This window comes from Chlorocebus sabaeus, chromosome 21 (assembly GCF_047675955.1).
Source record: "Chlorocebus sabaeus isolate Y175 chromosome 21, mChlSab1.0.hap1, whole genome shotgun sequence".
Lineage (NCBI taxonomy): Eukaryota > Metazoa > Chordata > Mammalia > Primates > Cercopithecidae > Chlorocebus > Chlorocebus sabaeus.
The window spans coordinates 39,621,376-39,646,481 of NC_132924.1; the positions used below are offsets into that span (position 1 = coordinate 39,621,376).

Sequence of the window (25,106 nt, forward strand, 5' to 3'; positions counted from 1 at the left end):
AAGTCTATAATTCATGTCTACCCTGTTCTTGAGCCCATCAGGCCCGAGGCAGCTTATATACTGGGAGCCCCATCTCCACCAGCCTTAACCTGCATGTCTCAAGTTGCATAGACATAGATGCCCACAAACACAGCCTTCCTCTAAAGCCAGTCTCTGCCGTATTTAGCTCTGTTCCTGCCTTGGTCACTGATTCGGGTCTGGTCGACACTTCATTTCCCCTTGCTGGGTCTCGAGCACTGCCCGATCTGAGCTGGTTGAGCTATGGTCACACCACTGCACTCAGATCCTGCCAACTCTCTTCCTCTCTTAGAATGAAAGCCCTTGTAGGGCTTTCCCAAACCAGACAAGACATCCAGAACTAAAAACCGGCTATGCTAGAACTTTTGACTTTCACTTTGGCCTAGACCTCCCTGTTGCCCGACCCACCAACAGACTGCCCTGCACTGGCAGTCAGCTCGAGGGAAAGTGACATCTCCTTTGATAGTTGTCATCTATAATAGAGAGCATTGGCCATCTTAGGGGACAACTGTGGTTCTGGTTAAGGGCACTGGCATCGAGCCTGTCTGGGTTCAATCTCAGCTTCGCCATCTCTCTGCTCTGTGATCTTTCTTACTTAATCTCTGGGCTCCTGTCTCCATTTGTAAAATGGGAATTTTCATAGCATTAGTCTCATAAGATCATTATAGTGATTAGGTAAGGTAGTGGATCTTCAGCCCTTAGCTTTGCATGTTGTATGGTAAGCCCTCAGTGTTAGTTGTCATAGGTTTATCTGCCTGGTCATGGCTGATTCCTCCCCAGTTGCCGGTTCCTGGTAGTTCTGTTTGTTGCATATGGCAGTGTTGTCTCCTTAGTTCTTCAGTTGTCATTACCTCTACCACTATGGAATAAAGTTATATTAGCTATTAATGGTCCAGTAACTGATAATTGCATGATGTTTTATACTTCACAAAATACTTATCATATATTATCTTAAGTAGTGGCCAAGGCTTGGTGCTGTCTCACATGAGCTACTCTCAGGCTAAGACCCTGAATTAGAGCAGGTCATTCTGATCTGATGTATATGTAACTCCTTGCCTAGCTTTGCCATTGTCCAATTTAACAAGCATGCCAGCTGTTCTTCTCAGCTTAGCCCAATCTATTTGAGTGCCTCAGCTAAGCTGATGGTCAGAATGCAAAGCAGGGCAGGCCAGTGCCCTGTGGAGTTTGATGACCACCAGCAGAGTTTGACGATCCCTCCTTAGGAAGAGAATCTCTCAGTAAAATGTCCCTTCTCTCTGGGCTCTATCACAATTCACCAATTGAAATGTGTTCTTACAGATTTAAGGTGTTCTTTGAGAGACTGAGGTGGGCAGTTTGCTTGAGCTCAGTCTAGGCAAGACCAGCCTAGGCAACATGGTGAAACCCCGTCTCTACAAAATAAAATAAAATATTAGCTGGGCCAGTGGTGTGTGCGTGTAGTCCCAGGTACTCAAGAGGCTGAGGTGGGAGGATCACTTGAGCCCAAGATGCAGAGGTGGCAGTGAGTTGAGATTGTGCTCCTGCATTCCAGCCTGGGTGACAGATTGAGAATGTCCTCCCACCCCACCCTACCACCACCCCCGAAAAAAGAAAAAAGAGATTTAAAGTGTTGCTCTCTAAACCTGCACTTTAAAATGCAAATGCATTCATTCATCCTTTGTTTATAAACATATTCAGTAAATGTTCATTGAGTGTGAAATGTCAAGACCTGGCTAACTATTGGGAATTCAAAATGCAAGATAAGAGTACTTGCCCACAACTGAGCTTGGGCAAGGCGGGGACAGAAAGTGCATCAGTAAGTGCTCCTGAGAGTGCTGAATTAGAAGGATACATGTGGTGCTGTGAGGTCACACAGAAGGGCCAACAAGATCAACCTGAAGACCGGGGTCTTCCTGGAGGAGGTGATTCTTGAAGTGAACTTTGTGGGATAAATAAGTGTTAGGCCAAGAAAGTTGTGAGATGAAAAGAGGTATAACAAGCTATTGGCTACAAATGCCTTCCTATCAGTTAACATCTTCAGTTAATGTGTTCACAGACCTAAGGGCAAACAGCATTGGAACTCGTGCTACTGGTATGACTTCTTGAGTGTCGTAGTGTCAAGCTAGATGATTCTCCGCGTTTGCCATCTGAAAGGTTCTCTGGTACTGCCTGCTTCAGACAGGTTTGATTTTGGAGGAGGAATGAGTCTCTTCAAACTGACTTCTTTCCTTTATAATGAAATTTCCAAGATGTAGTCTTCTCTTCCTCCTTGTTCACTCACAGTTTAACACATTTTCCCCACTCCTGACCTTAAGTGACCTTAGACTTACCATCTTTGTAAATGTTACAGTGTCAGGCAGGCATTCCCCTGGGGTCTCCTGATACAGTGCTCTCCTGGCTCTCCTCCTGACTCATCTTGGTAGTGGTCTTCATGGTCTCTCTGTAAGTAGGCTCCCCCATGACTCGAATATTCTCTCACTTTACTTCTTCCCCTTACTGTGTTTTTAGCTCCTTTAATCCCCAATGTTCATAGTTCTGCCTCTTTCCTGCTCCTCCTTAACAATCTCATCTATTACCAAAGCTTAAATAATTCATAAATTTGTCTCTACCCTCGACCTTTGTCCAGAGGCCTGGTTCTTTATTTCTAACTGCTTGCTAAACATCTGTGGCAGGCAGGCTGTCTTAGTACGAAACATCAGTGTTTAAAATCAGAAGCATTGGTCTCACCAGAGCCGCTCCGTCATACACTTTCTCCCCTGTTTAATGGTATTTCCATTCTCTCAGTCACCCATAGTTATCTTTGACCGTCAGATCCCATGGATTCTACTTTTGCATTGTCTCTTGCATTTGGCCACATCTTAGGGTGCTCACCCAGTTATACTTATGTTGTCATTGAGCCTATTAACTTGTCAGTTAAGAGCAGGTTACTTGCCTCACTCATCTTCACTTGCCACGTGGTGTCCAGAACAGTGCCTTATGCAAAGGAGGCAAGCCCTCACTATTTGTTGAATGAATGTCAATTAAGTGTTTTAATACTTTACCTGCATTTCATGAACTATTTGTCATTTAATATATTTTCTGTTATTAGTTCTCTTAATACTTTTAATCTTAACCAAGCAAGCACAAGAATAAAATTTCATACCCAGAACCTCAACTATGGTACTTCTGTTCTTTCTCAGGATGAGAAATTAGTTAAGCATGCATGGGTCAAGAAACATTAATTTACCTTTCCTTCTTGAGAGCCAGATGTAATACGTAGGATTATTACATTTTTATGGCAATTTTAGATAACATATTTCCCTTTGTACATTAATTTTTCTGCTTTTTCTCTTCCTTATTTTTAATAGGTCTTCAAAATGGAAAACTATCACAATGACATAGATGCTATTGATAGTACATCAATATGATTCAGCTCTTCCCCTGCCTGGCAGAGTGTGGCTGCTGTGCACATAGCCATGTAATACATATTAGTTACACAGGCATTAGAGAAGCCTTTCCCATCCATATGTATGTGCATGGCCTGTGGAAGTTAATAATGCCATATATCACATGCACATAGAATGTAAAACGTACTTCAGAATGACAGCAAGCTCATATAAAATGAGTATTGGCACATGATTAAAGGAAACCAGGGAAATATTTTTGTCTTTTCAGAGAACAGAATTACTTGTTTGTTCTGTGTGTCTCAGCATCCCAGACCGTCATTCTGCCTTTTTGTTTTTTTGTTTTTTGGGGTTTTTTTGGGGGGGCGGGGGGTGGGGGGCGTTGGTCAATATATGCATTTCTCTGCAGCCACCTTATTTCACTTCAGCCACATGGATAACAAAGGAACCCCTTTGGAGAAATGAAAGATAGCAATTACACATTGGTATTCATGTTACGGGAGTCCCACTGTCGTCCTCAGGGAGTTTAACAATGAATATCCAGCATTAATTGCCACAGAACTGCATGCGTCTGACCTTGCTGAAATGTAATACATTGGTTTTACATAGTGAAATTATTTACCACTAAAAGATTAAAAAAGAATGATTATAAAATTATATTGCCATTTAGAATGACACATATTTTTTGTTTTTAAGAAAATCCTGGAGGACTTAAATGATTAGCTTACTGCATTTTCTTAGGAATCAGAATACCAGGAGGTAAAGTCACAATTTTATCAGTGATTTGGCTGGCAATTAGGGCAAGATTAGTGCCTTCCTGTTCTTATGAAAGGTGAATAAAATACATTGACATCCCTGATTAGCCTGTAGAACCAATTAGTAAGGCACACTGGATATTTTTTTCTCTGTTGGGGGTGGGGTTATCCTTTTTTATATTTGTACCTGACGGTAGGTAGGTAGGATTTTCTGTCAGTAGGGGAAATGTGCTAGTAGCCCTGAGCACGTAGTGCCCTTTTTAAAGAGGTGACATCATCTTTAAGGTGAAACCTACTTACTATCAACTTTTCTTCCTTTAATCTTTTGCTCAAATCCTCAGAAATAGGGAAGCTAGATTTTCTGACATGCATCTTACAGTTCCTTTTTCCTGGGCTACCTTATGCTTACTGGGTATTGCACACTGGGAGAATTTCACACTCAACACTCTGAAAGTGTTCATGGCTCCGAGTTGGAGGCCACCCTGCTGGGTCAGCAGCAAGCTGTCCTCTGTGACAGAGCCACGTCAGCGGGCCGCACTCGCTCTGGGTTGTGGAAGCTGTGTGTGCAGAAATGAATGATGGTTCAGCCGTCTCTCCTTTTTAAAAAGGGACTGAGGTGAAGAAAGTCTGTGCACTCATCCATGACATCCGAATTTCAGCCTAGACGAGATTCTAACTAGAGATCCATTTTGCTTGTATTCTGGCAAAACAAGTACATGATAAATTTGAAGGCCCTCTCAAGTCTGAAAAAAAATTGAACTGAGTGATGGAGTGGGTCGTTTTATTTTTTTTCTTGCCTGCCTTTTAAAGTAAGGGTGTAAAGTAAATGAATATATATATTGATTACGACTGGAATATGGCTTACTCATTGTCTTCATGTTTAAATAATGTATATTTTGTATGATTCAACTTTAATAGAGTGTTTAATAAACATCTGCCAGGTAAAAGAGAATATAGTACACATGTAATTAATATGTTGTGCTTTTTGAAACTTTGAATTTTGTAGTCTCTAAATTGTTTAGGTAGTTTTTAAAATAAACTCTGAATTCCACCTCCACTTTGTTTTCTATTTCCTTTAAAGTATGTATGTCTCTAATGTTGTAAGTTTTCATAGCATTTGAGCCTGGATACTTTAATATTAGAGGGAGATTTTTGACCAGACTCCTAATTTATTCTGAATCTTTAAAGAGATGATACTGTAAAGCAACTCTAGAAAATATAGCTTTAGTTAGCTCCTTCCCACCCCTGCCCCTTTTAATTTTCTCTCTCTTTTTCCTTCTCTCATCCATCATCCCTGTCCACAATTAAAGCAAGATGATGAAGTGACGACTGTTCAGGTTAAAGAGCAAGACCAGAGCGTCCTGGTGCTGAAGAAAGTGCAGTGCTGTGGCCCAGCCCCCACAGCTGGGAGTGCGGAGAGCCATTGGAGGTGAGAGTTTCCCTGCAGCCACAGAGGCACGCGCTCTCGTTTCCTTTTCCCTGCCTGCCTTCCCTTCCCTTGCTCCATCTCACTCGCTCTCTGCCTCCTCTACCCTCCCTCCCTCTCTTTTCTCTCCGCCTCTCCAGCGTTCTAGCTGACTGCAGAGCTCTTAGCAGCCAGATGGACTCAGTTCCCAGTGAAAGGACAGGGATGGCAAGATCTTTTAGCATTTAGGGGATGCCTTTGTTAGTAACCGTTCACAATGGGCAGCTCCCGGCTGAGGGTCTTTGACCCTCATTTGGAGAGGAAAGATTCTGCCGCGGCGCTCTCAGACCGAGAGCTGCCCTTGCCTACCTTCGATGTGCCTTATTTCAAATACATCGACGAGGAGGATGAGGACGATGAATGGAGCAGCCGCTCGCAGTCTTCCACCGAGGATGACTCAGTGGACTCTCTGCTCTCTGACAGATATGTGGTGGTGTCCGGGACCCCGGAGAAGATTTTGGAGCACCTTTTGAATGACTTGCACCTGGAAGAAGTCCAGGACAAAGAAACAGGTAAGGCTCTGAGTAGCTCATGCTTCCAGACTTACAGCGGCTGATGCCCTTGTCAGTACCCTCAGGGGCAAGGTTCCCACTGTTAGCTGAAACCGGGGTGGGGAGAAATAGCATATGCTTTGTGCGACTCATCCCTTGCCTTGTGCTGATTTGTTTAAATCCAGTAAATGGACACATGTAGATCCCAAGCAGTTTCCTGGGAAGTCGCTGTACAAAGAAAATTATATGAAGGCAGCTGTTCTTGTTTCTTTGGCAATTTTTCCCAAATCTCACCTAAAGGCAGTTGGCAAGAGACCAACATTCAATAGCAACATTCAATGGAAAGAAATACAAGGGGGAGGAGGGTTAGCAGGCGTTCACCTGGCATGTAGGCAGTGCTGAGCTGCGGGGAGCAGCCTCTGTGTTGAAATGTCAACAATTAATGCAACTACTCAGCAGCTACATGCTTAGTGGCAACTTCTGCCTTTTTCCAAGTGGTTTACAAACTGCCTGGTCAGAACAAGCCCTGAGGTGCAAACTGTGATACTCCCAGCTTTTCAGAGCAGAAATTGTAATGCACTAAAGCCTTACTGATCAGACTTCTTGTTTTTTAAATTTAATCTGAGAGTAGAACACTCACTTTTCTTTTTCACCCATGCACTTTTGGAAACACTACTATTCCACTTACAAAATGACTTATCGGTAACTTCCTTTATCTCAGAAGGCAGAGTACTTGCTTCTCTTAACCAGAATTTGTGATTTGTTACATGCTGGAGCATTTATTCCAATGAATAGGCCTCTGACTGTAGCCTGCATTTTGCAACTTGATCCCTTAACTAAAATGCACTTTTTGCTCCTTCCATAGCACCTGTGAGACCCACAGTTTCCTTAGGTTTTTACCATGCAGGAAGGATTTTGAAATGACAGCTTAGGTGGGAACAAGAATTTGCTTGTGTCCCTGGAGTTTTGTCTGAACGTAAGTGATGTCTGGGTTTATATTGCGTTATAAAGGACAATAAGAGAAACAAGAATGTGTGAAATACGTAAATGGGCAAAAAACAGTATCAAAATGACCTAATCATGTATCCTACAGTAAAATTATTGTGTGATTTTAAAATTCAGATAAATACCCTATTTTGCATATGTCTGAAGACAAAATCAATAGTTGTCATTTATATACACTAAACAAACAACTAAAAGAAAAATATATTCTCTTGGCATTTGCTGGGTTGATTTTGTATGTCTATAGATTAATATTTTGTGCATCTGAGCACTATTCCCATGTCCTGCTTCATCAAATATAATCATCATGGAAGGTGGGTCTAATTTTCAGTCTACTGATTACCAGACTGCTTTACACAGGTGTTTTGAGCTAGAATACAGACAAATGATGTGTCATGGAAAAGACACTTTAGTAGTGGTTTGGAAAGATTGAATACTTTGTTCTTCTTAATAACACTACAGTTCTGTAGTGCAAGACTTTGTGTCTGGGTTACATTAGTAAGCAGGGAAATTATTATAACCTGCCCAGGCCTAGCTTGATTTCTTTTTCTTTTTAATTGTCATGAGTTTGTGTTCTCTTTGCTTTTGAGAAAATGGCTCAAGTGCTCACAGGTTCCCACTACTTAACACTGAGAATGACAAATCACTCTTATTATTGTTGCTAATGTCAGAATTTGCCTCCTATTGGGAAATATAGTGATTTGCATCCTGTCTAGTGACTTATTCTTGCTTTCTTCTCAGTTATACCAACCTTTGGATCATGTATGTCACTTCTGCCATGTGCTCACAAAGCCAAGAGGACCAGGAGGACTTCATGGCTTGACTCTCCTAGCACCAACCTAAGTGGGGAAGAAGGGGTTGGTTGGGGTCACCTCACCTAATTCCTGCTCATTTCCTTAGAGTTTGGGGGAAGGACACACATGAAACGTTAGAGTTTTGCGGAGACATCTGAGTGGCAAAAGTGGTAACAACTTTCACCAAAGAAAGATTTTATGAAAATGGAAAAGTCAACTTTGGAGAAAATGATTAATGTGTATATAAAAGAGATGCCTAAGTGGAAGTCAGTGTAGCTCTTCCAAACTTCAAGAACGACACTTGGAGAAAACACAACAGAAAAGCCACCATGTGGTTTCTGTTAATAAGATTATAAGAAATACAATAAATATAAAATAAATGTGTGCAAATTGAAGAAAAGGAGATATTGATAGCTCAAATACTAAGTGAATCAGTTATTTAAAGTAACAGGACCCCTTGTCGCTGACAAAGGTGAATTCTAGTTCTTTATCTCGGTCAGGTAAGCAACCCTCATTATCAAAGGCCGGGGTGTGCAGGAGCTGAAGAGAGTTGCATAAACCATATGGAGGACAGATGGAGGAAAATGAGAAGGGGCTGCAATAAAAGTACACAGCAGCATTTTTATGTTCTTGAGCGCCCCTTTTAGGGAGATGGAGCCATCTGGGGCCGCGTGCAGCCATATGGTGGCCCTCCACATGGCCCAATAGCAGTGAGGAGGAGAGGGTCCATGGGAGACAAGGAATGGTCCTGGAGACTGAGATGAGCCTGTTCTGGATTCTTACATTTTTGGACCCACCAGAGGCTGGGGAGTATAACTGAACAAGAGATGTGAGTAATTTCTCATCCCTTTCCCACAGAAGTCACTAATTTGTGAAAATGTAGGTGCAGGACCCAATAGAGGAGGCCCTCTGTGCTCCCATAGGACAAGTGGAAGTGATTACTGATTGATGTTAACATACGACTAAAGTTTACTCCATTGACTATAGCAGGGAGGAGAATGCCAGGGCTATTAAAATAAGGTATTTCTGTTGTTTCTGGACTCAAGAATAGAATAGGAAACAACTAAACAATTCATATAGTATTCTATCAGCAAATCAAGCTTTTTAAAGGAAAAATAATTCTAGAGATGAAAGCAACCTACTAATGATTTTCCTAAATGAGTTGACTCACGCACCCCTACTATATCTATTTTCATAATCCCTCAAGTACATCGGCTTCCTCCTTGGTAGTGAAAGGAACAAGAAGTCATCCAGTGATATCTGTGGAATGAAGGAACTCATGAGTGAATGAGAGAATTTCTTTCTTTTTTTTTTTTTTTTTTTTGAGATGGAGTCTCTCTGTCACCCAGCTGGAGTGCAGTGGTATGATCTTGGCTCACTGCAACCTCTGTCTCTCGGGTTCAAGCAATTCTCCTGCCTCAACCTCCAGAGTAGCTGGGATTATAGGGGCCCACCACCACGCCCTGCTAATTTTTGTATTTTTGGTAGGGACAGAGTTTCACCATGTTGGTCAGGCTGGTCTTGAACTCCTGACCTCGTGGTCTGCCTGCCTCGGCCTCCCAAAGTGCTGGAATTACAGGCATCAGCCACCGTGCTTGGCCGAGTGAATTTCCTAAACTCTTAAAGAGAAGATCAATGGGAAGGGCTGATAAGAAACAAGCAAACTGACCAGGCATTTGGGTCTTTATTTGCAGCCAGTTTTGAAATGTTCATTCATCTGTGACAAGATCCCTTTTTGTTTACTAAGTTAGCAGTAACACTCCCTGAGAGCAAGCAGGAATGAAATTCATTGTCATCTAAATTTTTCAACATTTCTTCTTTTGTCCGATAGTTCTTCATTGTTTAAAGTAGGAAAACTGAGTCTGGTAACTAGATATTTGTGAACCTGGACAGTGATTGAAGCTGTTTTCAAAGATTTCCTTTTTTCTCCCCCAAGGTTCAGGTTTTGCCTTGAAATATTTTGAAGTGTTAGAGGAAAATCAAGTTGTTTTTGGAGCTTTATCTTTTCCCAGAAATGGGGCAAACATCACTGGGCATGAGATTTACATGAGAGAATTACAAGGAAGGCAAGAAAGAAAAAGAAACAAGGAGCAGTGAGTTAGAGGAGTTGGAGGGATGGGGAAGCAAGTTTGGGCCCAGCCAGTCCTGCTCTGTTGTGGTCCTGCTAGTGACTGTACCTAGTTAACCCTTTCTCCTGCCTAGAGAGGATAAAGTGTGTTTTGCTTACAGATACTTCTGTAGTGAATGATGATTTCTGTTTCAAAGCAGGGGGAAAACTGTGGATTATATGGAGAAACGCCTTCTTATTGATTTTTCTTTCTGAATCTATGTTATGACAGGTCTACCTTAGGGAAAACATAGGAAATATGTTATTTCCCATTTCCTTATTCATCTTTTTGAAGAAAATGTACTTATGATTACAGGTTTCCAAGAAAAAAAAAAGCCAACAGAGAATAGTAGGAATAGGTAAAGCCTACCAGCTGATTCTCATTAGGCCTGACCTGATTTCTTTTAGGTATGGCTGCCTTTTTTTTTTTTTTTTTAAATTTCATGAGGTTATCATTCAGTATATTCTGTTAACATGCCTCTGTGTGGAAATGTCTATACAACCCGCCTTGATTCTTTCAGAGATACCTCAGTGTTGGGGGGTTGGCATTTAGCAGCACATAGTAGGTTGAGCATGTGATTGAAGGAGTGAGTTCGTTACTGTTCTAAAGAGGAAACAACCTCTGTGAAAGTGGCTGTTTTATATTATAGGAGTGTCTCACTCAACTGATACAGTCCAGAAGCTCTTGATGGTCAACCTAGTGACTTTTATTTTTTTATTTTTATTTTTTTTTTGAGACGGAGTCTCACTCTGTCACCAGGCTGGAGTGTAGTGGCACTATCTCGGCTCGCTGCAACCTCCACCTCCCAAGTTCAAGTGATTCTCCTGCCTCAGCCTCCCGAGTAGCTGGGACTACAGGTGCGAATCACCACGCCCGGCTAATTTTTGTATTTTCGGTGGAGAAGGGGTTTTACCATGTTGACCAGGATGGTCTCAATCTCTTGACCTCATGATCCACCTGCCTCGGCCTCTCAAAGTGCTGGGATTACAGACGTGAGCCACTGAGCCCGGCTGTGATGTTTTTTAAGCATTGCACTGAGAAAACATTGAGTAAAGCGAGGGCAGGTACCTCATTTTCTATTAACTTTTTAATTTTGTCTCCTGCCAACACCAAGCTCATGATAATCCCTTGATATTTAATTATGTAATTTTCATGGAGGAAAATTAAGAATATCTTTCTTCTTCTCCTTGGAAAGATAGAAGACAATGTAAGTGAACTTATTCCTTGCTTACCTTGCCTTTTAGCATTCCTGGAATGATGCTGGGTGCCTCTATTCCAGGCTTTTCCTCCCAGGTTGCCAGACCATAATAACCCTGTAGCAGCATGTCTTTTGCAGTACTAAAACTTTTTGAGGGTAGGTAAATATTTAGATGGCAGTAAGTCTTTTCATGATTTTGTACAATTGCACATGTACATGGAATAATCTTGTATTTATATCTTTTTATTTCTGTAAGGTCATGTAATAAACAGACCAGTGTAGCTTATCTGTAGCTGCACATTAGCAGCACCTGGGATGCTTTTAACAAAACAGCAATGTCCTGAGATCCTAATTCCGTTGGGCTGAGTTGGGGTCTAGGCCTTAAGGCCTTTAAAACTTCCCCAGGTGATGCAATCTGCAGCCAAGTTGAAAGCCACTGAAATAGAACATTGTCTCACTTCCACGTTTTGAAAGACCAATTCCAGGTTTCCAATGGTTATAGATATACAGAGAATTGGGAACTTCTTTCCACCTTTCCAACTCCTCTGACAGGACTGTATGTCCAGCCTCATGTCCGCTGGCCCCTGCCCTGGAGTTCTGCAGCCTGAGAAGTTCATAACTGACAAACCTACACTGCCAGTCCATGCATTAAAGTGGTTTTGGATAAAAGGACACCATCAGAGGGCACAGAGGTACCGGACACACAAAATGTTTGGTTTTTCATCTCTTGGAATGAGAAGATGTGACTATAGTGAACAAAAACCATTTGGATTTTTGTGGGTTGTGTCACATGACACAAATTCCTGGGTGGTCCTTAGGTGTCACAGCCAAGAATGCTTCTGAGAGAAATCATGTTTTAAGAAAGGAGAAAATGCACATAGTAGAGTAGAAAGGTTACTAAAATGAGATTCTAAAGTCTTGAGTACCAGATCTGGGCTCCATTAAAAAAACAGCCAGAGACTTTGAGCAATTAATAAATGAAATGATCTCTGAAGTATCTTTCATCACTAAAACCCTTTGATTCAAAGGGATCTATATTTTCTTTCCTTGCAAAATATGTTACAGAACCGTAGAATTTAAATGGGAGGGAGACCTGAGAATTCATGTAGGTGACCTCCAAAGTCATTTTATGCTGAAAACACCTCGTGCAGCCCTTGCACGAGGGCTTAGGAAATTTGGTCTAATTTCATATTACTGCTACTTTTCTTCAGCCTCATAGAGCTGTTAGAATGTTGACAGGGTATTAAGCTTAGAATCTAAGGCTGAGTGGCCATACCTGGTGATGATTTAACTGTGTTTTTATATAACCTTGTCCAGTGGGAAACTTTTTAAGTTCCTTTGAGAAATTATACCATAACATTTCTAAAGAATAGCTTTGATTTATCACCCTACTACTAAATTCCATTTGCAGAGTCTTATTACCAAGCCATTTTGGGATATTCAGAAATAGTGTTGCAGGAGAAAAGCAGCAGTTTTCCCTCAGTGATGAAATATATTACATCATATCTCTTCTACTAGTCATTTCCCTGCAATTCCTTAACTTTTAGCTTTATATACTGTTTCTATAAAAAATGTAACAGTACATTTTTAGTTATTGAATTTCTGCATGCACCTGAATGAATACATTAGAAAAATTTAGTTCCTTTATTTATTTAATTCCTTTAAATATCTTTGACCTCCAATTGCATAGGCACTGTTCTAAATGCCAGGGATACAAAATAGACAAACTACTTACCCTCCTGAAGGCTTATATTCTATTGGAGAGAATCAGACAATAAACAAAATAAGAAAATATTGTATATTAGATGATGGGTTGCTAAATAGCCAATATCATTATAGGCACGTATTTGGGATAACTATATCCATGTCTTTGAAAATAAAAAAGCTGGAGGATATTTTAATGTATTTAAAGTATTTTAAGAATTAATGTGAAACCTCTAGTCAAATGCAACAAATTTCAGAATCAAAAGAAACACACTTAATTGAAATTTTAAAAATAACAAAAGAAATTTGAAGTATGTATAGGTATCCCCAGATGGTAAATCACTATTGTTAGAACCCATAGAATCTACATTTGTGGAAATGTTTAATAAGGATATCAACCTTTTACCATCTTAAACTGTGAAGATCGCTTTATCCAAGGCAAATAACTGGACTGGGCTGCTACTTAGTCTTTTTCAGCTTTTTGAAACTGTCACTTTAAAATCTTAGATTAAGCACTTTGGGAGCCCAAGGTGGGTAGATGACTTGAGGTCAGGGGTTTGAGACCAGCCTGGCCAACATAGTGAAACCCCACCTCTACTAAAAATACAAAAATTAGCCAGAAGTGGTGGCGCTGAGGCATGAGTATTGCTTCAATGCTAGAGGGGGAGGTTTCAGTGAGCTGAGATTGCACCACTGCAGTCCAGCCTGGGTGACAGAGTAAGACTCTGTCTCGAAAAAAAAAAAAAAAAAAAATTAGATTAATTTGTTTGCATACATGCTAATAAAAAAAAAATCAATGAAAGACTGAATTCATTAGCACAAATTCCAGCTGCCCTGGGTGTGCGTCAGATGCAGATGAAGAGTACCACTGTTTGGTAAGGGCTTGTTTTTCCAGATAAAGCAAAGACTTGAAACAGCTGTCCACAGTGACAGTACAAATCCCCAAAATGGTGTCAAGAGAGAAAAAGTTCTCAAGTTAGAATATGATTTCTGTTCTACTTTATAATGTGTGTGCTGTGGTTTTTGTTTTGGTTTGGTTTGGATTTTGGTAGTTCCTTGAGCTTCTCTCCTAATTACTGATATGGAGAATGTAATGTATGGTATTTGTTGACCATAACTGAAGCATTGAAAGGCTTTATAAATTAGTGTTGACAAAGTGATGAGATAATTAGAATTGTATATAAATTTTCTCAGTTATTTCACTTATAAAAGCAGAGGCTTTAGGCCACATGACATTTGAGAACCCTTCTAGCTATGAGAACCAGGTTCAAAGATTACTCCAGACACCAATTTATTTATTCAAACCTTGTCCCATTAGATGGACATCCTTGTGCAAGATAATTATCCCCATTTGATGGACATAGAAGCCAAGGTGGAAGTTAATTCATTTGCTTCAGTGATAGAGCTACCATTTGAATCAGGAAATGAGCCCAAATATATTCTGAGTTTTATCCCAAAGATTATTTTTGCTAGAGACTGGAATCATGGATGAAAAGCATAATTGAAGTAAAAATCTACCATTCAACTCAAGCTTTAAGCCCCAAATCAGGTGCTTCAGTACCCACTTAAGGGCGTTCTAATCTCCAGCACAAAGACCTGCTTCTTGGATTCCAGCTGTGAGCAGAATGGCCACTGGGTGAGCTAACTGCTTCAAAAAGGTTGAGAGAGAGAGAGAGAGAGCGGTCCTAGTTCCAGCTGACACTGTATCAGACTACTCACAAGAGAAGTGATTAAAAATTAAATTTTGACTGTGGATTTCATTTGAGGTGCTCATCTTCTGGGTTAATCTATTCTCACCACCTTTGAACATGCAATATTATGTATGATAACAAGGGAATTGATGCTTTTACACTGCCAGTAGATTGTGGGTTAATTAATACCCTTGTTGTTAATGAAGCAAGGTGAAGTGAAGTGAGACCCAGCCGAAGCATAAGATCATTAACATACACTGATTAATAATGGAAATGTGGAAGTTTTCATTACAACACAACCAATGGGCAAAGGAAGATATTTAATGGGTAAGGATATACTTAATATGAGTATAGCAGACCTTTCAGGGAAACAGTCTTGATTTAGAATAAGAATGGATCATTGGAATGCATTTTTTTAATTGAATCATTTTCAGGTTTATACCACATTTGAGCTGTAGTTTATAATCTGAATTTTAATTTTATAAACAATTTCAGCATGGAAGGTTATGCAAATGTTACAATTTTCCAAATAAGAAAGTACTCAGAAAAATGTAGACTAGTTTATTCAATGATTACTTGATATTTCTGGTGAACTATGTGGAGAGATGAACACTTTCATTAAACCTTTACTTTTATGATTTGTTTTCATCCTCCACCCTTATTTATTCTGTGTCCACTGTTGGAATTTACTACAATAAATGCATAGGCGTGTATATGTATATTTATTTATAAAGTAGAAAATAAGACATTGGGTAACTAAACTTGTCATATTTAATTAAAGGGAAACTACAGTTGGCTTCGCAGATGTGGCTTTTGCCACAGAAGGTTGACCATTTTACAGCAGACTTTGTCAAGGGAAAGGTCAAGTGGAAGTCTAGAGCATGCTAAACAAACCGAAGTATTATAGGGTTCTAGGAAATTAATTTCAAGAGGATCTGAAGATAGGGAATGGAAAAAGGAGTACATGAGGGGGAAAGAATGACCTTAGAAATTAGATCCTTAGCTTCCAGATTATAAGAATTGTGGAAAACGTGGGCATCTTAACAGTTTATGGACTTTCTTCTTTAAATACTTTGAAGGAAAATGTCAACCACTTTCAGACAGGTTAGAGTGGAGGTTTTGTCCTAGAGGCTGAAGGTGAGATAATCTGGAGGTTTCCTGCACATTGTGTTCTATCTAAATGACATATGCATGTGACTGCTTACTTCCTCGAAGTCAGTTTCAGTGCCGACCTCAGCCCCCGAACCCCGATTTTCCTGTGTAAACTGCAGCCAGCATGGAAGATGGAGAAGTCAGTGGACTTTCTACTTCATTCATATTTGCATATTTTGTTTTCTTTTTATCCTTTATTTACATTTATTTGCTTCACCTGAAATACTTTCCCTTTACCTCAAATGCCCAACTTGACACTCATCTTTTTAGCTAGACTTCCATGGAGAACTTTAGTTCTTTCTTTGTAGTTAAGTAAATTTCTAATTTTCTAGAACAACTGGAGGATAAATTATTACAAGTGATAAAAGATTCTACTCTACTGAGAGTTGCCCTAGTATGTACAGGAATTGTCAAGTTTCAGAGAATCAAAATATATAAAATTACAATCTATTTTTAAACGTAATTTTTTTTTTTTTTTTTTTTTTTTTTTTTTGTGATGGAGTCTCACTCTGTTCAGTGGCACCATCTCGACTCACTGCACCCTCTCCCTGCCGGGTTCAAGAGATTCTCCTACCTCAGCCTCTCGAGTAGCTGGTACTACAGGCATGTGCCACCACACCTAATTTTTGTATTTTTACTAGAGACAGGGTTTCACTGTGTTGGCCAGACTGGTCTCAAGCTCCTGACTTCAGATAATTCACCCGCCTCGGCCTCCCAAAATGCTGGGATTACAGGCGTGAGCCACTGCTCCCGGCCTCAAATATAAAATCTGATGGCAAACTATGAGGACCTAATAATAGTCCTTGCTTTTATTGTTATATGGATAAGATATTGGCTTACATCTGTATAATCTCTTTGACATAGGATGAAGGCTGCATTTGAAACATAAATCCTCAATATAACTTGTTTTTCCTCATAAAAATAAATTTGAGATAGATAACACCTTGTTTAATATTCTCTTGATATCCTGTCTCCCTAATAGGTACCCTTTAAGGAAGAAGGCTACATATATTACTTTTCTATTTCTTCGCAAAAATAATTTCTACAGCATCATTTCCCAGTTCGGTTAGCGCTAACTGGGGTTTTATTTCTTTTGAATGGAAATTTCTGTTCTAAAACCTTTAAAAACACGTAAATTGCCATATTTTCTCAGTAAGTTTTGTGTCTCTGGGCATATTTAATATTGCACTTTAGTAGAAACGCATGTGGTTTTGTTAGTGTCTGGCTGTATTTCCAGGAACCTGTTTAAATGTGTGATTTAGGTGGGGGCATTTCTGGAGCAGCAAATTGAAGGGAACAAGAGATACTGAAATTCATGAAGACAAGATATTGTGTCAGTTGTGGGTTTGACAACCTAGTAATTTTAGCAAAATGATAGTTTCACTCTAACATCGGCAGCTGAAATTACTTGAAACTGTGTTTAAGACAATGTCAACGGTTGAAAAACCTCTGTCTCCTTCTTTCTCTTTTCTGTGTTTCTCTCTCTCGGAGATCTTGTGTCATGTCCCCAGACGGTTGTTGGATTTAAAGTGAGATAATCAGATGTCCTTGTCTGAATTTTAAAATGTTTATGACATCTTCCTCAAGTAAAATTTAGCATTCTATCAGGAAATGGGGGAACAAAGTGTTTTTTTTGTGTAAGAGTGTGTACTTCAGATAGTCGTATAAAGTGTGAGGAAGGAGTATTAGTGGATGGCAATTTGTTGATTACAATCACTGCATGTTAATCTCTCACAGCATGTTTCAATCAATTATTGCTTCATTGAAAGGGTGTAATGTCATAGAATTGCTCTAACTGACAAGCCCGTATCTAAAAGAGATATTCTTTGTGTGGGAGAATGTTTGCCTTTAACCTACCTATAATTGAGCTTCTCTTCATTTTTCCTATCAGCCTTTTGGCACTATAACCTTCCCCTCCCATTTCCCATTATCCTCATTTTCTGCCTCAGGCTTTCTTACTCTACGATTGAAACCTTTTCTTTCATTCAGTTTGCAGCTTTTTTGCCTTGTACTTAAGGCTGCTACTTGGCTGGCAGTCCTTCCCTTGAATCTCGAAAATAAATATGAAATTAGAACTGTTAAATATGGGTGAACAGAAACGTGGAAAACTAAACAATACCAACAAAAATCCCAGAACATCTTGTCATAATCTACGTAGTGACAGAAAATAATTTTCGGAACAATTCTCTAGCCTTTTCTGCTTCAGACTTGCCATTCTTGTCTAGCATTTAGAATATTTGGTGAATCTTCTAACTTTGAAATATTGTAATCCTTTAAATGAGCTTCATTTAGTGGGAACATGAAAAGTACAATTTAAAATTCTCCATCGCATACCTGGCTGGATATTGCCACCTAAATTCTCAGTCTAAAAATGAATATAGTTTTGGATGAATGGGTATATGTAAGCTTCTGCTATTTTTTTTCTTGTTCTATCCCTTTCAATATTCTTCACCTGTTATGAAGAAGAATTTATGTAGTACTGACAGCAAAGGAGCTTTTTCCCCCTAAGTTTTCTCTAAGTTTTCTTTGAGTCTTGCTTGATAATCACATATTTTCTTTTGTGTAGCAGCTTACAGATCTTAAATCTACTGTCATGTCTTGTGTTTTGTTAAGAAAAAAAGAACAGAGTAATCTTTTCATCCTAATTTTGGATCTACTTCTCAGAGCTGGATATTTAAAATGTGACCTTTGAAGTCTTGATTCAGTTTGATCTGTGTTTGAAGGCATTGCAAGCCATTTTCATTTACTGATGGCTTCTGTAGAACAATTTTAGTTAACCCATGTTCTGCCAATGCTGATTGGCATAGTGTGCATATCTCAGAATTATTATGACAATTTGCACTGTTTGATAGTCTCCCAGGGCAGATGTTTGTTCTTCCAAACAAACCAACAAACAAACATCCAAGGCAATGTGTCTTCGTCAGCACGTTCTAAAAGTCCACAGTAGTGAGATCAGGATGAATTAACAATACTTAACACTCCTTGAATGTACCTTTCCTACTTCTGATAATTGAGAAAATTGAGAACTAGATCATTTGCGTATCATGTACTTGAGCTTCTGAAAATTTTCAGTGTATATGTGTTATTTGTGAGTAGTCACAGCTTTATATAACAGAAAAGCTCTAGTGATGATTTAAACATGGTATAAATGTATTTCTGTCTCATGTGAAAATAAGTATGGAGAAATACAGTCCACAGCTGATAAGGGCACTCTAATGTCAGTCAGTCTTGAGATTCCTTATCTGAACTTGATTTCCTGGGCCCTGATGGACACTAGCATAACTGTCCAGGCAGTAAGATGAAGAAAGTCATGAAGAGCACACTTGTCCATCACACATGGCTTCTGCTTTTACCTCATGGACCAAAACTTAGTCTTGTGGCCACATCTAGCTGCAAGTGAAGCTGGCAAATATATTGTATATTGTTTTGTTCCGTCTTTAAAATATCAGGGGAGCAAAATGCCTAGGAAAAAAAAAAATCAAAGTTTGAGTCCCAAAGAAGGGGCAAATGACATGTAATTTTGTAAATAGAAGCTTATGTTAGTTTGTTTTGATACTATAGACCCAATGCCATAATTATATATTTGTTTCTTCAAAGAAATATGGACATACTATGGTTTAATGCATTGTATAATTGTCACTGGAAAGGGGTCCTGATTCAGACCTCAAGAGAGGGTCCTTGTATCTCACACAAGAAGTAATTCAAGGTGAATCCATAAAGTGAAAGCAAGTTTATTAGAGAAGTAAAGAAACCAAAGAATGGCTACTCCATAGGCAGAGCAGCAGCTTGAACTGCTGGACTAAGGATACTTATAGTTATTTCTTGATTATATGATAAACAAGGGATGGGTTATTCATGAGTTTTTCTGGGACTCAAGGATCCTCCCCTTTTTAGAACATATACGGTAACTTCCTGATTGTTGCCGTGACATTTGTAAATTGTCATAGTGCTAGTGGGAGTGTCTTTTAGCATGTGATTATATTATAATTAGCACGCGATGAGCAGTGAGAACAACTAGAGGTTACTTTTGTCACTATCTTGGTTTTGGTGGGATTTGGCTGGCTTGTTTACCACGTGTTTTATCAGCAAGATCTTTGTGACCTGTACCTTGTACAGACCTCCTATCTCATCCTGTGATTTAGGATGCCTTAACCTTCTGAGAATGCAGCCCAGTAGGTATCAGCCTTATTTTACCCAGCTCCTATTCAAGATGGAGTCACTCTGGCTCAAATGCCTCTGACATAATCTTTTTTTTTAAAGCCTGTAAAGTGGTTTGGATTATCTCTTATATCCTCCTCAAGAAGTGAATATTTAGAATAATCTTATATATGCTTAGCTTGCAAGGTTTACTTAGCTTTAAGTACTTTTCTCATGTCTGATTTGAGCTATTGATTTCATGTTTGAGAATTATACGTCATTCACTCTCAAATTCTTCCTAGTCATTGTTAGAAACATTTTTCATATAAGAAATTAAACATGAACTAAGAAATATTCCATATATTATGGCTTGGAAGTTAAACAATGGCACAAATTAAATTTGTGTTTATAAGAGTAGATTTTAGTATCTAATTATATATAATATTCTATTATTGTGACATAATAAATACATACTTGGTCTCTACCACTGGTACGGAGCTTTTAAAACTATGGAATTTCGTGGGTGATAGAGGTGATAGGAGCATCTTTTGTTTTAGTATTGGTTTTAATCCCTTATTCCTAACACAAGAGTTTCTAAGACCTGTGGAATCTCTAGAGTGATAGGAGAATCTTTTTGTTTGCTAATATGATGACTGGTGGCTGGGGTCCCTAGGTAGCTTCAGGATGAGAGCTGGTTGCCAGAAAGACAAGGCATGACTAGAGGGATGGAACTTTTGGTCCCAACCCTCAACCTCTGGGGAGGGGAGGGAGATGGAGATTGACTTAATCGCCAGTAGTCCATGATTTAATCAATCATGACTACCTAATGAAGCTTCTGTAAAAACTCTAAACAATGAAATTCAGAGAGCTCCCAGGTCGGTGAACATATCCATGTGCCATAAAGATAGTGCACCCAAACCCCACAGAAACAGGCTTCTGTGCTCAGGACTTTTTTAGAACTCATGCTGTGTTTTTCACCTGACCATTCATCTTCATCTCCTTTGTAAGAAAACAGTAAGTGTAAGTAATGTTTCCCTGAGTTTAGTGAGCCCTTAACAGGCAATTATCAGACCACAGAGGGTGGGTGTGAGAACCCTGATACACAACCCATTGGTCAGAAGTACAGGTGACAACCTGAGATTTGTGATTGGCATCTAAAGTGGGATGCAGTCTTGTGGGATTGAGCCCCTAGTCTGTGAGGTCTGTGCTATCTCCAGGTAGTGTCAGAACTGAATTAGAGGAAACTTAGTTGATGTGTTGAGTAGAAAAATGTTTTTTTCAGTATAATCTTTCATATAGAGAATTTATCTAGAAAGGAGGGAAGAATTTTATGATTTGGCCTTTTGCAAACAATTTTTTTTAGTTTTGGCCTTTATATTTCGATTTTTAAAAATATAAACATGTATAATTGGCCAATCTTAAAAGCATTGCGAATTTGTGGACCATTTCAATCCTTCCATGTGATTGTCAGTTCTACCTTTTGAAAAGCAAATTGGCTGATCTCATATCTATTTGCTATGGCCAGGTGTCCACTAAAAAATAAAAAATAAAGTAAAATTTGAGTAGGAATAAAGGAACTCTAGCATCCTGGCACTTAGAAAACAACTTTATAGGGGCATCTTTGGTGATTTAAGACCAATAAAAGACCACCTTCTTGTGTCTATGACTCTACTCCCCCTTCGAAACCTGGAGATTCTGTTACTTTCCTGCATTTTCTTTTCCCATAAACCAGATGGGTTATTTGGGTCCACACTCTCAGGAGAGCATAGTGTCATGAAAGAACCAGGGCTGGGACTTAGGCCCTTCAGACATCATCTTGCTGAGGATCCCTGGGTGGTTATTCACTTTACTCATCTCAGCCTCAGTGCTGTCGTCTCAAAAAAGATAATGTGCAACCTACCTTCTAGGGTGGATATGACGGGCACAGGTCATGTAGGTAAAGCCCTTAGTGTTAACAGGTGTGGGATGTTGGGCGATGATTCGGCAATTATCATTAGTACTGGCACAAAAGGGTGGCTGCTGTGAGTATGTTTAACTAGCGAGGCCGCTATTTATTTTCCTCCCTTACTTTTTCTCTTTGCCCATTGAAGCCACTCTGGCTTCCTGGTGCATGGCCAGATAGATATGGTTCAAACAAATTTGGGGCTTCCTAGAAAATAAAGACAAAATAAAATTTGAATAGGAATAAAGGAACTTCAGCATCCTGGCACTTACATGGAAGACAACTTGATAGGAACATCTTAGGTGACACAAGGCCAATGGCATATGCTGGGTAGGGGTTGGGGTGTGGAGGACTGCCCAGACATTCACAGGAGTGCGATAGACACCAGCCTGGGGTGTGGAGGATGCCTTATGTGGTCATTTAATTATCTCACCAATCAGATTCCCAAGCCCTGTGAACAACTTTCCATTCTCCATGGCAGAGGGCACAGTGGTCATCCCTTAGTTACAGAAGTTCAGTAAATGGTTCCTGACCAAACCTTTCTCTGTGACCCAAAAACATGAGTCTTCCTTTCACCTGTGTGAGAAAGAAAGCAGCTGAGTGTTATTGAAAAGAACACTAATGACAGCTCTGGAACCAGAACACAGAGACATGTCTGCCTCTGTTGTTTTATTTGTCCTAGCAATATTTTTAAATACAGGCAATACATTAAAGTAAATTTTCTTGTGCTGAAAATTACCGGTATATGTAAGATACTGTGCCAGATTATTTAGAAAGAGGCTTAATTGCCCAGGCGCAGTGCCTCACGCCTATAATCCCAGCACTTTGGGAGGCCAAGGTCGGTGGATCATTTGAGGTCAGGAGGTTGAGACCAGCCTGACCAACATGGTGAAACTCCACCTCTGCTAAAAAAAAGAAAAAAATTAGCCAGGCGTGGTGGTGGACTCCTGTAGTCCCAGCTGTTCAGGAGGCTGAGACAGGAGAATTGCCTGAACCCGGTAAGTGGAAGCTGCAGTGAGCCGAGATCACACCACTGTACTCCAGCCTGGGTGACATAGCAAGGCTCTATCTCAAAAACAAATAAGCCTTAATTGTGTTTACTTATGTTTACTTTAAATTAGTTTTGTAGAATATCTTCTTATCTTTAATATAATCTAGCTATTGTGCCAATCCTTAGTCTTAAAAGAGGCAGTTGACTATTCATTGCTAAACTTGGAAGAAAATAAGTCTGTCTACAATTCCTAGAATTTCTATTAACCAGCTGATATGGTTTGGCTGTGTCCCCACCCCACCCAAATCTCATCTTGAATTGTATCTCCTATAATTCTCGCATGTCATGGGAGGGACCCGGTGGGAGGGAACTGAATCATGGGGCAAGTCTTTGCCCTGCAGTTCTCATGATAGTGAATAAGTCTCATGAGATCTGATGGTTTTATAAAGGGGAGTTCCCCTGCACACACTCCTTTGCCTGCCACCATGTAAGACATGCCTTTGCTCTTCTTTCGTCCCCCACCATGATTGTGAGGCCTCCCGAGCCATGTGGAACTGTGAGTCCTTTAAACCTCTTTCCTTTATAGATTACCCAGTCTCTGGTATGTCTTTATTAGCAGCATGAGAACATACTAATACATCAGAAAAAAAAAGTAAATAAAATGTTATTTTTCTGAAATATAATGCTAATATTAACATTTGGAATGATGATGTATTTCACGTTTTGAAAAAAGTTGATAATACAGATCCTTTTGGTGCTTGAGAGGTAAAAACATTACACATGTCCTAAGTCGATTCAGCTATTAGAATGACTATTAATTTGCTTATAATAACCATGTCTCAGGCTTCTAATTAGGATATTATCTTTAAATTAATTTTTCTTTGTTTCCTGAAAATTAAGAATGCTGAATTGACAAACACTTAGAAACACAGCTTGTATGTTTAGAACACATGTGTGATGTTAATCAGACAACCATGCAGCAACTCTGAGAGGTCAGTTATGTTGGACTGAGTGAATCTTAGAGCCGGATATTAATTTTTGTTGGTAGATGCTGGCAGATTGGTACTGAAGGCTTCTTGCCCACGACAATTCCCACATTATAATCTATACAGTTAAATGAAATGATAATTGTATTGATTATTGAGAAATTTTTCATCCCAGCTCCTTGTGAGAGCAACTGCTCTTTCTAAACAATGAGCTCTACAACTTTAAGAGAAATCTTTGCGGGGGAAAAAAAACCAAAACCGTGTGATATATGGTCTGAGCACTGATTATCAGAATATCCTTAGCTCCTTTTAACTAGAGTATGCCCCCACCCTAGACCAAGGGGCATCTCTCCAAGGTCATCAAACCAGAGACTGTCCACATAACAAATCCAGTGCTCTTTGAATCCTGAGCCCGATAAAGCCTCTTCAAGCAGCATTTAACACTCTTATTTCCAATCCTTTTCTTTCTTGTTGGTTTATTACATTTGTGTCTCTTGTTTGTTTGTTTACAGAAAGGAGGCTATTGAATGTACGTTCATTTCTCTTTATTCTGTTTCTCTCCTCCTTTTCTTTCCCCTTCCTTAACTCATCTTTCCCTTACCATCACCTAAACGTCAATATCCCACTCCCTTAGACTGCTGCTTCTTTTTCTGAGAAATCATGTTGGCCATAGCCATCCTCTTTAGGTACTGGCTCCCACAATCATAACTGTAACCCTCTTTGGCAAGCTCTGGTCTTTGATATTTTTTCCTAGTAGCTTTCCTTAGAGTAACCTGGGGAACCCAAGCTCAGCAAGTTTAAAAGCAAACTCACCTCCCTCCCCTTATCCTTCCCTTATCCAGTCTGACTTCCCTGATGAAGCAAGCTTAACTCACATCTCTCTTGTCACTTCTGGTCTGGAAAACCTCCCTTCACTTCCCTTTTCCTATGGAATAAGCCCCAGGCTCCTTAGTTTAGCATTCAAAGATCCTTCAGGAATTGCCTCCAACCTACTTCTCTAGCTTTACTTTTCAATTATACTATGTGATCTCTTCTATTACTACTATGCAACTATGCTGTAGACCAAGACTTACCAACTTGCGTGTCCACAGGCAGTGAGAGTGAGTGAGTGAAGCCTGCCAGAACAGAAGGGTGATGAACTGGAGAGTGCCTCCTGCATAAAGTGGGCAAGTTGGCTCTAATCATGGTTGCCATAGGAGATGTGGTCCTGGTGTTGCCAGATCTTCTGACTTTTAAATTTTGTCAACTCCCAGAAAGCATCTCTAGGGACTAAACAAGACCTGCAAGTCACAGACCACAGCTTTGTGACT

The 25,106-nt window shown here is 39.7% G+C and overlaps 1 protein-coding gene across 1 annotated transcript in view; it reads left to right on the forward strand.

The window, feature by feature from the left end:
* RAPGEF5 (Rap guanine nucleotide exchange factor 5) overlaps window positions 1–25,106 on the forward strand; it is a 238,961-nt gene that overhangs the window by 156,604 nt on the left and 57,251 nt on the right. Inside the window, exons 10-11 of the mRNA XM_007981904.3 lie at window positions 5,446–5,564; window positions 6,024–6,112. Coding sequence (XP_007980095.3) covers window positions 5,446–5,564; window positions 6,024–6,112 — 208 coding nt within the window. The remainder of the gene's footprint in view (window positions 1–5,445; window positions 5,565–6,023; window positions 6,113–25,106) is intronic.